Source organism: Oncorhynchus masou, unplaced genomic scaffold (genome assembly GCF_036934945.1).
Source record: "Oncorhynchus masou masou isolate Uvic2021 unplaced genomic scaffold, UVic_Omas_1.1 unplaced_scaffold_712, whole genome shotgun sequence".
Lineage (NCBI taxonomy): Eukaryota > Metazoa > Chordata > Actinopteri > Salmoniformes > Salmonidae > Oncorhynchus > Oncorhynchus masou.
The window spans coordinates 32,149-46,623 of NW_027013587.1; the positions used below are offsets into that span (position 1 = coordinate 32,149).

The 14,475-nt window shown below is 44.5% G+C and overlaps 2 protein-coding genes across 2 annotated transcripts; one reads left to right on the forward strand and one right to left on the reverse strand.

Annotated features, from left to right (window-relative positions):
- The first annotated feature begins 97 nt into the window (after positions 1 to 97).
- On the forward strand, positions 98 to 5,350 carry LOC135537115 (zinc finger protein 189-like). The gene is made up of 3 exons (XM_064963311.1): positions 98 to 815; positions 1,016 to 1,614; positions 2,344 to 5,350. Exons 1-3 carry the CDS (start codon positions 335 to 337, stop codon positions 2,653 to 2,655), a joined length of 1,392 nt encoding a protein of 463 aa, XP_064819383.1. The 5' UTR covers positions 98 to 334; the 3' UTR covers positions 2,656 to 5,350.
- Positions 5,351 to 6,814: 1,464 nt separating this feature from the next.
- On the reverse strand, positions 6,815 to 11,403 carry LOC135537117 (gastrula zinc finger protein XlCGF52.1-like). Its single transcript, XM_064963316.1, has 6 exons — positions 11,387 to 11,403; positions 10,789 to 11,308; positions 10,399 to 10,517; positions 9,446 to 9,639; positions 7,758 to 7,926; positions 6,815 to 7,630 (listed from the first exon to the last, which is right to left on the reverse strand). Exons 2-6 carry the CDS (start codon positions 11,306 to 11,308, stop codon positions 7,352 to 7,354), a joined length of 1,281 nt encoding a protein of 426 aa, XP_064819388.1. The 5' UTR covers positions 11,387 to 11,403; the 3' UTR covers positions 6,815 to 7,351.
- Between the last annotated feature and the right edge of the window lie 3,072 nt (positions 11,404 to 14,475).

Here is a 14,475-nt window from a genome sequence, read left to right on the forward strand (position 1 = left end):
AACGCGGCAAAACTCACACTCTGGTCACGCCAGCCGCGCGGTGACGTACTCATGAGCTAAAAAAAATGTGCTAATGCTCTTCCGGTTCAAAGTTCGATTGTTTTGTCCTTTCGTAGAATCTGTTTCCTGTTTATTATTTTTCATGGAAATTCGTCTATCACACCACGTATGTAGTAATTATCATAGTACATGTCTACGAATGGTTAATGTCAGAAAAGCTGAGCATACTGGCTACCCAGAGCAAACTGGCTACATCGGGCTCTAAAAAAGAGCGATCAGTGAGTGAACTAACTCTCTAATATTGTGCTACATTGAACCTAAACCCATAGTCATCATGGATACTCTCTACACTTATAGATTACTACCACCCACATATACCAACACGAAGGACCCTGAATACAGTTATAGACTAGTGAAGCTCGAACTTGTAGACTGCTGGCAAACTCCAGACCTGAACATCATCATCAAACAAGAAGAGGAGGAGGAAGAGGATAGCTTTCTACAAGTTAAAGAAGAAGAGGAGGAAGAGGATATTTCTCTGCAAGTTGAAGAAGAAGAGGAGGAAGAGGATATTTCTCTACAAGTTGAAGAAGAAGAGGATGAGGAAGATAATATCTCTCTACATGTTAAAGAAGAAGAGGAGGAAGAGGATATCTCTCTACAAGTTAAAGAAGAAGAGGAAGATCACACTTTCATGGTCAAAGTAGAGGAAGAAGAGAAGGACAAAGCTCTTGTAGTTAAAGAAGAAGAAGAGGAGGGTGGTTTTACGGTCAAAAAAGAAGAAGAAGAAGCTATAGAGGTTTTTATTTTTTCTGGTATGTACAGATAATGGCTACGTCCCAAAATGGCACCCTATTCCCTGTAGAGCTCTACAGGCCTTGGTCAAAAGTAGTGCCCTATAAAGGGAATAAGGTGCCAATTGGGACGCAGGCCAATATTAAGTGTTTGCTAGTACGAACCGTAACATGGCACTGTTTCTTCAGATTTAACCCAGCACTCTTTATTTCCTTATCAGAACAACAACAACAACAACAGACGCGACCAAAGAAACAGCCAAAACAGACCCAGGAACCCCAACACTCCCCTCTGTACTGCCCCGACTGTGGGATGAGTTTTGTCAGCCCTGGAATACTGAACGCGCACCGCAGAATCCACCAGCCCAGAATAATCCACACCACCACCACCACCACCGGTGAGCCGTCTCACTACTGCCACGACTGCGGCAAGACCTTCGACACCGCCCGCTACCTCAACAAGCACCGCTTGGTTCACACAGCAGAGAGGACGCACCACTGTTCCCAGTGCGACCGGAGCTTCCTGAGACTCCAGCACCTCAAAGAGCACCAGAGAACCCACAGCGGAGAGAAACCTCACTACTGCTCCGCGTGTGGGAAGGGCTTCACCAAGGTCCGACTGCTCCGGACACACCAGCGGCTGCATGCCGTGGAGGGGGCCGACGTCGTCGGGGATGGGGCGGAGACGGGGATGAAGGAAGCTAGTGGGGTGGTGATGTCAGCGATGGGGCGGAAGAGAGCGCTGAGAGTTCTGGCCGGAGTGGACTACTACTACTGCTCTGAGTGTGGGAAGAGCTTCTCCAGTGCGGCCTATCTTAAGGTGTGTCAAATAGAATCACTCTCACACTGTCCCCATCACCACCTGTATTGACAAGCCTATACAGTGGGCCGGCCTTTCTGTTCTTTTCTTCCCCCAAGTACTTTATTAGCCCGGCACCTACGTTTTTGTTAAGGATGTGCGTATTGACCACAAGCGTTTCTACAGATATCAAATCAAATCAGTTTTTATTTGTCACATACACATGGTTAGCAGATGTTAATGCGAGTGTCGCGACATGCTTGTGCTTCGAGTTCCGACCATGCAGTAATATCTAACAAGTAAGATAACCTAACAATCACGCTGACATGACTTGGCTCAGTAGCTGTCTCTCCCATTGAAATGGAACGAATAGAACGCACCTCCCCGTTCCAAGTCAATGATGTCATAATGGGTGGATGGCGGTTCAGTTTGCCAGTCAAATTGCCCGCGTTGGAGGTTCCGTTCATTCCATTTCTATGGTGTCTCCAAATAACCATGTACAATAGAAAACCTATTGTACATGAAACGTTCCGATAGACTATTTCTATCTAGAACAAACATGCCTCTCTGACATGTAGCATAAGAAATCACGTTGGCTCTATTCATGGCATTTATATTCCACAAAGTTCAGCAATTTTTCGGCAAATGAACGTGGCCCTGTTGTTTCAATTTTGATGAACGATGTGTTTTATAAACACAAAGATCCTGTAAAATAAAGTTCTAATATGTAATTCTATGTTTCTGTCTCAGGTGCATCAGAAGGCTCACACAGGAGGCAAACCATACCAGTGTGCTCACTGTAAGAAATCATTCAGCACGTCGTGGGGTTTAAAGGTTCACCGGCAGAATCGCTCTGGAGAGAAGCCCTACCAGTGCGCCGACTGTGGGAAGAGGTTCTCGGACCTGCGCAGCCACAAAGCCCACCAGAGCACCCACACTGGAGAGAAACCATACACATGCCCTGTCTGTGGAAAAGGCTTTGCCTGGCTAAAGAGCCTACAGAAACACCAGGCCACACACAGCAGCAGTGGTGGTGGAGTCATAGAAGTACATATAGAATAATGTAGGATATCCTGGAGGGTTTCACTCCAACCCCAATCTTGCAGGGTAGTTACAACTACGGGACAGGAGGGTAGCTCTCCAGGAACAGAGTTATAGGAGGGTAGTTACAACTACAGGACAGGAGGGCAGCTCTCCAGGAACAGAGTTATAGGAGGGTAGCTCTCCAGGAACAGGGTTGGGTTATAGGAGGGTAGCTCTCCATGAACAGGGTTGGGTTATAGGAGGGTAGCTCTCCAGGAACAGGGTTGGGTTATAGGAGGGTAGCACTCCAGGAACAGGGTTGGGCTACAGCAGGGTAGCTCTCCAGGAACAGGGTTGGGTTATAGGAGGGTAGCTCTCCAGGAACAGGGTTGGGTTATAGGAGGGTAGCACTCCAGGAACAGGGTTGGGCTACAGCAGGGTAGCTCTCCAGGAACAGGGTTGGGTTATAGGAGGGTAGCTCTCCAGGAACAGGGTTGGGTTACAGCAGGGTAGCTCTCCAGGAACAGGGTTGGGTTACAGCAGGGTAGCTCTCCAGGAACAGGGTTGGGTTATAGGAGGGTAGCTCTCCAGGAACAGGGTTGGGTTACAGGAGGGTAGCTCTCCAGGAACAGGGTTGGGTTATAGGAGGGTAGCTCTCCATGAACAGGGTTGGGTTATAAGAAGGTAGCTCTCCAGGAACAGAGTTGGGTTATAGGAGGGTAGCTCTCCAGGAACAGGGTTGGGTTATAGGAGGGTAGCTCTCCAGGAACAGGGTTGGGTTATAGGAGGGTAGCTCTCCAGGAACAGGGTTGGGTTATAGGAGGGTAGCTCTCCATGAACAGGGTTGGGTTATAAGAAGGTAGCTCTCCAGGAACAGAGTTGGGTTATAGGAGGGTAGCTACAACTACGGGACAGGAGGGTAGCTCTCCAGGAACAGGGTTGGGTTATAGGAGGGTAGCTCTCCAGGAACAGGGTTGGGTTACAGCAGGGTAGCTCTCCAGGAACAGGGTTGGGTTATAGGAGGGTAGCTCTCCAGGAACAGAGTTGGGTTACAGGAGGGTAGCTCTCCAGGAACAGGGTTGGGTTACAGCAGGGTAGCTCTCCAGGAACAGGGTTGGGTTATAGGAGGGTAGCTCTCCAGGAACAGGGTTGGGTTACAGCAGGGTAGCTCTCCAGGAACAGGGTTGGGTTATAGGAGGGTAGCTCTCCAGGAACAGGGTTGGGTTACAGCAGGGTAGCTCTCCAGGAACAGGGTTGGGTTACAGGAGGGTAGCTCTCCAGGAACAGGGTTGGGTTATAGGAGGGTAGCTCTCCATGAACAGGGTTGGGTTATAAGAAGGTAGCTCTCCAGGAACAGAGTTGGGTTATAGGAGGGTAGCTACAACTACGGGACAGGAGGGTAGCTCTCCAGGAACAGGGTTGGGTTATAGGAGGGTAGCTCTCCAGGAACAGGGTTGGGTTACAGCAGGGTAGCTCTCCAGGAACAGGGTTGGGTTATAGGAGGGTAGCTCTCCAGGAACAGAGTTGGGTTATAGGAGGGTAGCTCTCCAGGAACAGGGTTGGGTTACAGCAGGGTAGCTCTCCAGGAACAGGGTTGGGTTATAGGAGGGTAGCTCTCCAGGAACAGGGTTGGGTTATAGGAGGGTAGCTCTCCAGGAACAGGGTTGGGTTATAGGAGGGTAGCTCTCCAGGAACAGGGTTGGGTTATAGGAGGGTAGCTACAACTACGGGACAGGAGGGTAGCTCTCCAGGAACAGGGTTGGGTTACAGGAGGGTAGCTCTCCAGGAACAGGGTTGGGTTACAGCAGGGTAGCTCTCCAGGAACAGGGTTGGGTTACAGCAGGGTAGCTCTCCAGGAACAGAGTTGGGTTATAGGAGGGTAGCTCTCCAGGAACAGGGTTGGGTTATAGGAGGGTAGCTCTCCAGGAACAGGGTTGGGTTATAGGAGGGTAGCTCTCCAGGAACAGGGTTGGGTTACAGCAGGGTAGCTCTCCAGGAACAGGGTTGGGTTATAGGAGGGTAGCTCTCCATGAACAGGGTTGGGTTATAGGAGGGTAGCTCTCCAGGAACAGGGTTGGGTTATAGGAGGGTAGCTCTCCAGGAACAGGGTTGGGTTATAGGAGGGTAGCTACAACTACGGGACAGGAGGGTAGCTCTCCAGGAACAGGGTTGGGTTATAGGAGGGTAGCTCTCCAGGTTAATCAAGTCAAATCACCTGCATTTTAACCTTTTATTTGAAACCTTTTCCAGAAATGAGAATTAGATTCCAAAGGGAAAGCAATCGTCTCAGTGTGGTGCCGGAGGACGGGGCTGGACCAGCTGACATAAAAAAAGAAAAGGGGACAGTTTTGATTAAAAGCTTGAAATAAAAGTACAAATCCAGGTCAAAACACAGGGCCCTAATTATAGAAACACGACGTCACGCTCTCTCTTGGATGGGGGAATGCTGTTGTGTCAGAAGGCCTGTTTTAATTACATCAAAATGTCACATAAGCATGTGACTTGTAATTATATATTTTAGATGTTTATATACATACGCAAATGTCGTTTGTTAGCCTAGTTTTTTGTTCTCTCAAAGTGTTCTTTGGATGGATTGTGCAACAGGCGACGAGGTTATCTTTTTTTTTTTTTCCGACAGCAAAATGTGCTCACTATAACATGAAGTGTATGGAGCAATGTTTGGTTTGGATCTGAAATGAATGGATGATGAAAATAAACATGGTCAGTTGTTGCACTCCGATCTGATATGTCTTTATTTTGTCGCTGAGTTCAAAGCACATGCTAACGTCTGGTAGCTTAACATCTGATTTCTGTCTTTATTTTGTCACCGAGTTCAAAGCACATGCTAACGTCTGGTAGCATAACAGTTTTCCACATTGTCACGTCTTCATATCCACTTTGAAGCCTTTCAAAAGCAGATCTGGCATTGGAACTGGAGGCTGAGCAAAACCACTCTATTGAGCAGTGGAGGCTGGTGGGAGGATCTATAGGAGGACGGGCTCGTTGTAATGGCTGGAAAAGAATTGAAATGGAATGGAGCCAAACGTGGTTTACGTATGTATTGTTTGATATCGTTCCATTTCAGACATGACAATGACCCAGTCTTCCTATAGCTCCTCCCACCAGCCTCCACTGGTTTTGAGGAGTGTAACCCCCATCCAAAACATGGCTGCAGTTACTTGGTACACTACTTTAACAGATAAAGTGAAAGATTTTGTTTCGTTTCATGACTTATCTTCATTGATTAATTATACTGTATTGACAAATATGGTTTAACGATAACCTTTACACAAACATGATTGCCAACAGATTTGTCCAAGAGAAACAATTTACATCATAAACTAGGTTTCCATCCAATTGGCGACAGATTTCCATGTTAATATTCTAGAATTAGCATACATAAAATATGTGCATATTCCCACCAGTGGTGTTTCCACCAATGTGAATTGTTGCGAGTAAAATGAAATCAGTGCGTGATGACGTAGTGAACGCAAAATGCACTTTTCCCACTCAAGTTTTCATGTACCGAATAAATTTTTTCAATGTGTTTCCGTTGCATTTTCAACACTACGGATAGTTTTGTCACAAAAACTGTTGCGTTAAATAGCAAATGTTCCTAGACTGGTTTTGGCACGTGCTCTCGATCCAGCAGCTCACAGAGAGTTTGGGTCGGTTAGTCTACAATAAAGTATGAGATTATAGATAAGGAGCGAGAATATTTTGATTTGTCAAAAGGCAATCAATCATCGATTATCATATCACCAGAATAAGACCCTCGACATTTATTGGAAAGGAGCATCAAGATCACCGTGCACTTTCACCATCCAGTGAAGTTCATGATTTCGACGTATTTCATCTGTAGCCTAATAAACTGCTTGCTTTCCCGACGAGTCGTAAGGGAGGACCACAGACCACGTCATCGCGCGAGTGACTCCAAATTTACTTCGATATGACGGGTATTAATTATATCAATACTTGCACACATTTCTCCCATAAATAATTTGACCGACACAAAAAGACCCCATCATGTCGACGCACAAATTATCTGTCGGCATTTATAAAATTGTATCAAAAACTAAAACAGCTGTCATTCTTTTTTTGGTTTATACAGTATGACTTCACACACATAAAAACTGTAATGGAAACGTAGTAAAATGTGTCTTTCATGTAATGTCAGTTTCTAAACAACGTAAAAAAGTTTTTTTTTAAAACAACATTTAATCAAAATGACCATTTTTGCCAACATCTTAAACAAAGCGTTGACCTTGTGTCTGCTCAGCACAACGACAGAACATTCTAATAGACATGTTGACATCACCACTGTGACGTCATCATGGAACGAGTAGAGTGCTCGCAAAATAATGTTCTGTCTCTCTTTCCAATGATGTGGCATCGATGGCATCCCCGAGGATGATAAATAAATATATAACCAGTTATATATATATATATATATATATTGAGGGGGCTTCTGAGTGGCACAGCGGTCTAAGGCACTGCATTTCAGTGCAAGAGGCATCACTACAGTCCCTGGTTTGAATCCAGGCTGTATCACATCCGGCCGTGACTGGGAGTCCCATAGTGCAGCGCACAATTGGCCCAGCGTCGTCCAGGTTTGGCCGGGGTGGGCCGTCATTATAAATACAAATTTGTTCTTAACTGACTTGCCTAGTTAAATAAAATAAAATAAAAAAAATAAAAATGTAATGTCTGTTTCTAGCCAACTAAAAAAAAGAAATCAAGACATTATTACATCATCACGTGACGTAGAGTAGAGCTTGTCCTCGTCCTCTATGTTATTGAGTCCGCTACGCGTGGTGCTGTGGTCCGGGTTGAACTTCATATGTTCCTTCAGCTGCTTCAGCTGATAGTAACTCTTCCCACAGTCGTAGCAGTAGAAGGGCTTCTCTCCTGTGTGAATCCTCTGGTGCACCTTCAACTCTGAGGACGTGATGAAACGCTTGTCACAGTCGAAGCAGGGGTAAGGCCTCTCTCCTGTGTGAGTCCTCAGGTGCACCTTCAAAGTAAAAAAAAATACACAATATAAATTGTGTTAATTAATAAGAATTTCAGTATATAGTAGATAGCAAGTATTGTGTTGTGTAAACTGAAATAAAATCCACAACTAAATAGTTATATTGTACCTTTAAGGTCCCCTGAGCACGGAAGGTCTTGTCGCAGTAGGAGCAGGCGTACGGCTTCTGGTCAGAGTGTATTCTCTGGTGGAGCTTGAGGTTGGACAGCTGTTTGAATGCCTTGTCGCAGTAGGAACAGCTGTGAGGCTTGTCCTGACTATGGATCTTCTCATGGACCCTGGAGCAACAGGTAATACATGAACACTGGTTAAGTACCAGTAGTTCTAGTTCACTTGAGTATCCCACCACGGGACATTGACTGGTTAAGTACTAGTAGTTCTAGTTCACTTGAGTATCCCACCACGGGACATTGACTGGTTAAGTACTAGTAGTTCTAGTTCACTTGAGTATCCCACCACGGGACATTGACTGGTTAAGTACTAGTAGTTCTAGTTCACTTGAGTATCCCACCACGGGACATTGACTGGTTAAGTACTAGTAGTTCTAGTTAAGTTGTGACAGTTAAAAAAAATAATTTAAAAAGACATGACAACATTGAATCATAACAACAGAAAATACAGTTTAATGAAATAAATGACGACATAACGGATGTCGTAAATAAAACAAACAGATGACTTAATAATAATGTTTTCTCCAGATAAAAACGTAGTAACTTATTACAATGTCCGGTGGTTATTACGTTATCAGGTGAGTAACACATGGGCCCAAACTCACACAGCATCTCAAAGTAGGAGAGCTGATCTAGGATCAGGTCCCCTTGTACATGTGATGTTGTTCAGATCAGATCCAATAGGAGAGCTGATCTAGGATCAGGTCCCCTTGTACATGTGATGTTGTTCAGATCAGATCCAATAGGAGAGCTGATCTAGGATCAGGTCCCCCTGTACATGTGATGTTGTTCAGATCAGATCCAATAGGAGAGCTGATCTAGGATCAGGTCCCCTTCTACATGTGATGTTGTTCAGATCAGATCCAATAGGAGAGCTGATCTAGGATCAGGTCCCCTTGTACATGTGATGTTGATCAGATCCAATAGGAGTGCTGATCTAGGATCAGGTCCCCTTGTACATGTGATGTTGTTCAGATCCAATAGGAGAGCTGATCTAGGATCAGGTCCCCCTGTACATGTGATGTTGTTCAGATCCAATAGGAGAGCTGATCTAGGATCAGGTCCCCCTGTACATGTGATGTTGTTCAGATCCAATAGGAGAGCTGATCTAGGATCAGGTCCCCCTGTACATGTGATGTTGTTCAGATCAGATCCAATAGGAGAGCTGATCTAGGATCAGGTCCCCCTGTACATGTGATGTTGTTCAGATCCAATAGGAGAGCTGATCTAGGATCAGGTCCCCCTGTACATGTGATGTTGTTCAGATCAGATCCAATAGGAGAGCTGATCTAGGATCAGGTCATCTTGTACATGTGATGTTGATCAGATCCAATAGGAGTGCTGATCTAGGATCAGGTCCCCTTGTACATGTGATGTTGTTCAGATCCAATAGGAGAGCTGATCTAGGATCAGGTCCCCCTGTACATGTGATGTTGTTCAGATCAGATCCAATAGGAGAGCTGATCTAGGATCAGGTCCCCTTGTACATGTGATGTTGTTCAGATCCAATAGGAGACCTGATCTAGGATCAGATCCCTCGGTCCTGTCATTGTAATCTAAAAGACAAAACGGATCCTAAATCAGCACTCCTACTCAAGACGGTTTATGAATACAGGCCCTGAGTTACCGGAGCTCGCTGGAGGAAGGGAACTTCATGGGGCAGCTGCTGCAGTGGTACGGTTTCTCTCCGGTGTGGATACGCTGGTGCTTCTTCAGATGGCCAGACTCCACAAATGTCTTCCCACAGAAGGAGCAGCAGAACGGTCTCTCTCCGGTGTGCCTGCGCTCGTGGGATTTCAGGTTCCCCGTTTGGGCGAAGCCCTTAAAATGAAATCAAATTTAAAAGTGCATTTAAAATCACAACACTCTTTAGGTCTGGAGTATTTACACTGAGTGCACAAAACATTAGGAACGTCTTGCTGATATTGAGTTGCCCTTAGAACAGCCTCACTTGCTTGGGGGCGTGGCCTCTACAAGGTGTGGAAAGAGTTCCACAGGGATGCTGGCCCATGTTGACTCCAATGCTTCCCACAGTTGTGTCATGTTGGTTGGATGTGCTTTGGGTGGTGGACCATTCTTGATACACACAGGAAATTGTTGAGCGTGAAAAACCCAGCAGCGTTGCGGTATCTTGACACACTCAACCCGGTGCACCTGGCACCTACCTCAATACTCCGTTCAAAGGCACTTAAATATTTTGTCTCCAGGCTTAACAATCCTTCTTTAACCCGTCTCCTCTCCTTCATCTACACTGATTGGAGTGGATTTAACAAGTGACATCAATAAGGGATCATAGCTTTCGCCTGGATTCACCTGGTCAGTCTATGACATGGAAAGAGCAGGTGTTCATAATGTTTTGTACACTCAGTTTATACACCTGGCGACATGGGTACGAATCCTCTCTCTCTCTCTCTGTATCTGTCTCCCCTATACATTCCGACTATCACTGTCCATAAAAAAAACACTATAAATTACTACAAAAAGTATTTTAAATTTGCAACACTCTTCACAGTAAAACAATCAAATGACAAAAAAATAAAAGCAAACAATCAGTAAAGGAGATTTAATAAAAGAACCAACCTTGCCACACACCTCACAGACGTAAGGTCTCTCTCCTGTGTGTGTTCTCTGGTGGGTCTTTAAAGCAGCCAGTATGGTGAAGCTCTTGTCACAGTCTGGACAGGGGAAGGGTCTCTCTCCTGTTATTGGGCAGGAGGACACAAAACACACAACGTAATTGAACTTGATTGTCTGATGATTGAATATGCCTTTAAAAAAAAAAAAGGTACACTAGAACGACCTTAAACAATTCAACCCCCCAAAAAAAGTGGACAGAACTTGTGGCAAAAATATCTTTTGACCAGATTGGTTGAGAACCCGACTCTTGATTTTTCACTTGACTGAACTTTGAAAAATAAATTTAGGCTGAATACTTTCGAAAGGAACCAAAGTAAAAAATAAAATAAAAACCTGTGTGTGTGAGTGTGTGTCTCTTCAGCTCGGCTGGTGAGCAGAACCTCTTGGCGCAGGCCGGTACGGAGCAGGGGTACGGTCTCAGTCGGGTGTGGATGACCTGGTGTTTGTCTAAGCTAACAGTGGTGGATAAACGCTTCCCACACCTAGAGCAGGGGAACGGCCTCTGATGACCGCCTTTGGTCTTGTTGGACTTAGTCCCTGGGTTTGCTGAGATCTTGGTGCTCCTCTCCTCTCCCTCCTCATCTTCCTCTCTGGATGCAGGGTCCTTGTCCGATGCCCCTCCACTGGCAGGGCCAGACCTGGGGTCGCTGTTATGGTGGGGGGTTGTTCTTGTCAGGGGTGGCTCGAGGGCCATTGTCAGGGGTGGCTCTAGGGCCATTGTCAGGGGTGGCTCGAGGGCCATTGTCAGGGGTGGCTCTAGGGCCATTGTCAGGGGTGGCTCGAGGGCCATTGTCAGGGCTGGAGTCATCAGAACTATGACTGGTAATGTCAGAAGTGGGGCTTGGGTTGTCATCTGAGGGAACAGAGAAATCTCAGGTCAGATAAGAAGCTTAGGTACACCATGGTAGCTCCTCTGTGATGCTGTAACCACTAGTCTGTATAGGATATACTATGACTCCTCTGTGATGCTGTATAGGATATACTATGACTCCTCTGTGATGCTGTATAGGATATACTATGACTCGTCTGTGATGCTGTATAGGATATACTATGACTCCTCTGTGATGCTGTATAGGATATACTATGACTCCTCTGTGATGCTGTATAGGATATACTATGACTCCTCTGTGATGCTGTACAGGATATACTATGACTCCTCTGTGATGCTGTACTCACTAGTCTGTATAGGATATACTATGACTCCTCTGTGATGTTGTATAGGATATACTATGACTCCTCTGTGATGCTGTATAGGATATACTATGACTCCTCTGTGATGCTGTATAGGATATACTATGACTCCTCTGTGATGCTGTACCCACTAGTCTGTATAGGATATACTATGACTCCTCTGTGATGCTGTATAGGATATACTATGACTCCTCTGTGATGCTGTACCCACTAGTCTGTATAGGATATACTATGACTCCTCTGTGATGCTGTATAGGATATACTATGACTCCTCTGTGATGCTGTACCCACTAGTCTGTATAGGATATACTATGACTCCTCTGTGATGCTGTACCCACTAGTCTGTATAGGATATACTATGACTCCTCTGTGATGCTGTATAGGATATACTATGACTCCTCTGTGAAGCTGTATAGATATACTATGACTCCTCTGTGATGCTGTACCCACTAGTCTGTATAGGATATACTATGACTCCTCTGTGATGCTGTATAGGATATACTATGACTCCTCTGTGATGCTGTATAGGATATACTATGACTCCTCTGTGATGCTGTATAGGATATACTATGACTCCTCTGTGATGCTGTACCCACTAGTCTGTATAGGATATACTATGACTCCTCTGTGATGCTGTATAGGATATACTATGACTCCTCTGTGATGCTGTACTCACTAGTCTGTATAGGATATACTATGACTCCTCTGTGATGCTGTATAGAATATACTATGACTCATATGTGATGCTGTACTCACTAGTCAGTATAAGATATACTATGACTCCTCTGTGATGCTGTACTCACTAGTCTGTATAGGATATACTATCACTCCTCTGTGATGTTGTATAGGATATACTATGACTCCTCTGTGATGCTGTATAGGATATACTATGACTCCTCTGTGATGCTGTATAGGATATACTATGACTCCTCTGTGATGCTGTACCCACTAGTCTGTATAGGATATACTATGACTCCTCTGTGATGCTGTACTCACTAGTCTGTATAGGATATACTATGACTCCTCTGTGATGCTGTATAGGATATACTATGACTCATATGTGATGCTGTACTCACTAGTCAGTATAAGATATACTATGACTCCTCTGTGATGCTGTATAGGATATACTATGACTCATATGTGATGCTGTACTCACTAGTCAGTATAAGATATACTATGACTCCTCTGTGATGCTGTACCCACTAGTCTGTATAGGATATACTATGACTCCTCTGTGATGCTGTATAGGATACACTATGACTCCTCTGTGATGCTGTATAGGATATACTATGACTCCTCTGTGATGCTGTACCCACTAGTCTGTATAGGATATACTATGACTCCTCTGTGATGCTGTATAGGATATAATATGACTCCTCTGTGATGCTGTATAGGATATACTATGACTCCTCTGTGATGCTGTATAGGATATACTATGACTCCTCTGTGATGCTGTACCCACTGTGATGCTGTACCCACTAGTCTGTATAGGATATACTATGGCTCCTCTGTGATGCTGTACTCACTAGTCTGTATAGGATATACTATGACTCCTCTGTGATGCTGTACCCACTAGTCTGTATAGGATATACTATGACTCCTCTGTGATGCTGTACCCACTAGTCTGTATAGGATATACTATGACTCCTCTGTGGTGCTGTATAGGATATACTATGACTCCTCTGTGATGCTGTATAGGATATACTATGACTCGTCTGTGATGCTGTATAGGATATACTATGACTCCTCTGTGATGCTGTACCCACTAGTCTGTATAGGATATACTATGACTCCTCTGTGATGCTGTACTCACTAGTCTGTATAGGATATACTATGGCTTCTTCCTCTTCCTCCTTCTTGACGTTGAAGAACCCTGAAGGAAACACACAAGATTTAAATCACGGCAAGTTCTAAATAAACAAATCACAAAGAGAGAGAAGGCAAGAGCACCTGTACTTGGGTGAGCCACACCCCATATCTCTTCCTCCTCTTCTTCTGTTTTCACATGGGCAAAATTCAGGTACGTTGTTAGGGGTGTTGTTAGGGGCCCACAGTCCTCCTGCTTCACCCCCCTCAGGGTCTGCGTTACTTGGTCCCCATGGATACATTTGGGCCCAGGGGACCCTGGGAGTTTGGTCTCCTGAGAGAGAAGAAAACTGAAGTGGATTTGTCACTACAATTATTTCCAGACAAAGCATTTTTATGGTTACATGTAGCTTTCTTTAGTGTGCGTATATATATATATATATATATATATATATATATATATATATATATATATATATATATATATATATATTATTTTTTTTACTTTAATATATATATTTACTTTAACTTTTTTTTTCGAAGCACATGCCGACCAGGAACAGTTGTAATGAATATAGTTGTTCAGCGAAACTCAATTATTTGGTAGGTACCGGACATATTTTAACATGATTAAGTTTGAAAAATGTGTGAACGGCAAGTTGAATGGCTGTTTCCTGGGCTTAAAGGATAATCGCAATATTCAACTGACTCCTTCGTAAACCCAGATTCTGGTTTATTCTACATCATGCCTGAACACGCATCTCTATACATATTCATTGATGGAAACTGCTAGCATCAACATGGTCGCTGCATATCACCAACATGGTCGCTGCATATCACCATTCTAGCTATTTCACTTCACTTCTAACGGGTAACGGGAAATATAATGGTGAAAGGTATCGATTAGACTGCTTCCACCGGGCAAGGAAACTGCTGCTTTGTTCAAAACCGCTGAACTGAGCACAAAATTTAAAAAACATACGCCCACCTTCGAAACATTATCAATGTTATATTTGAGTTTAT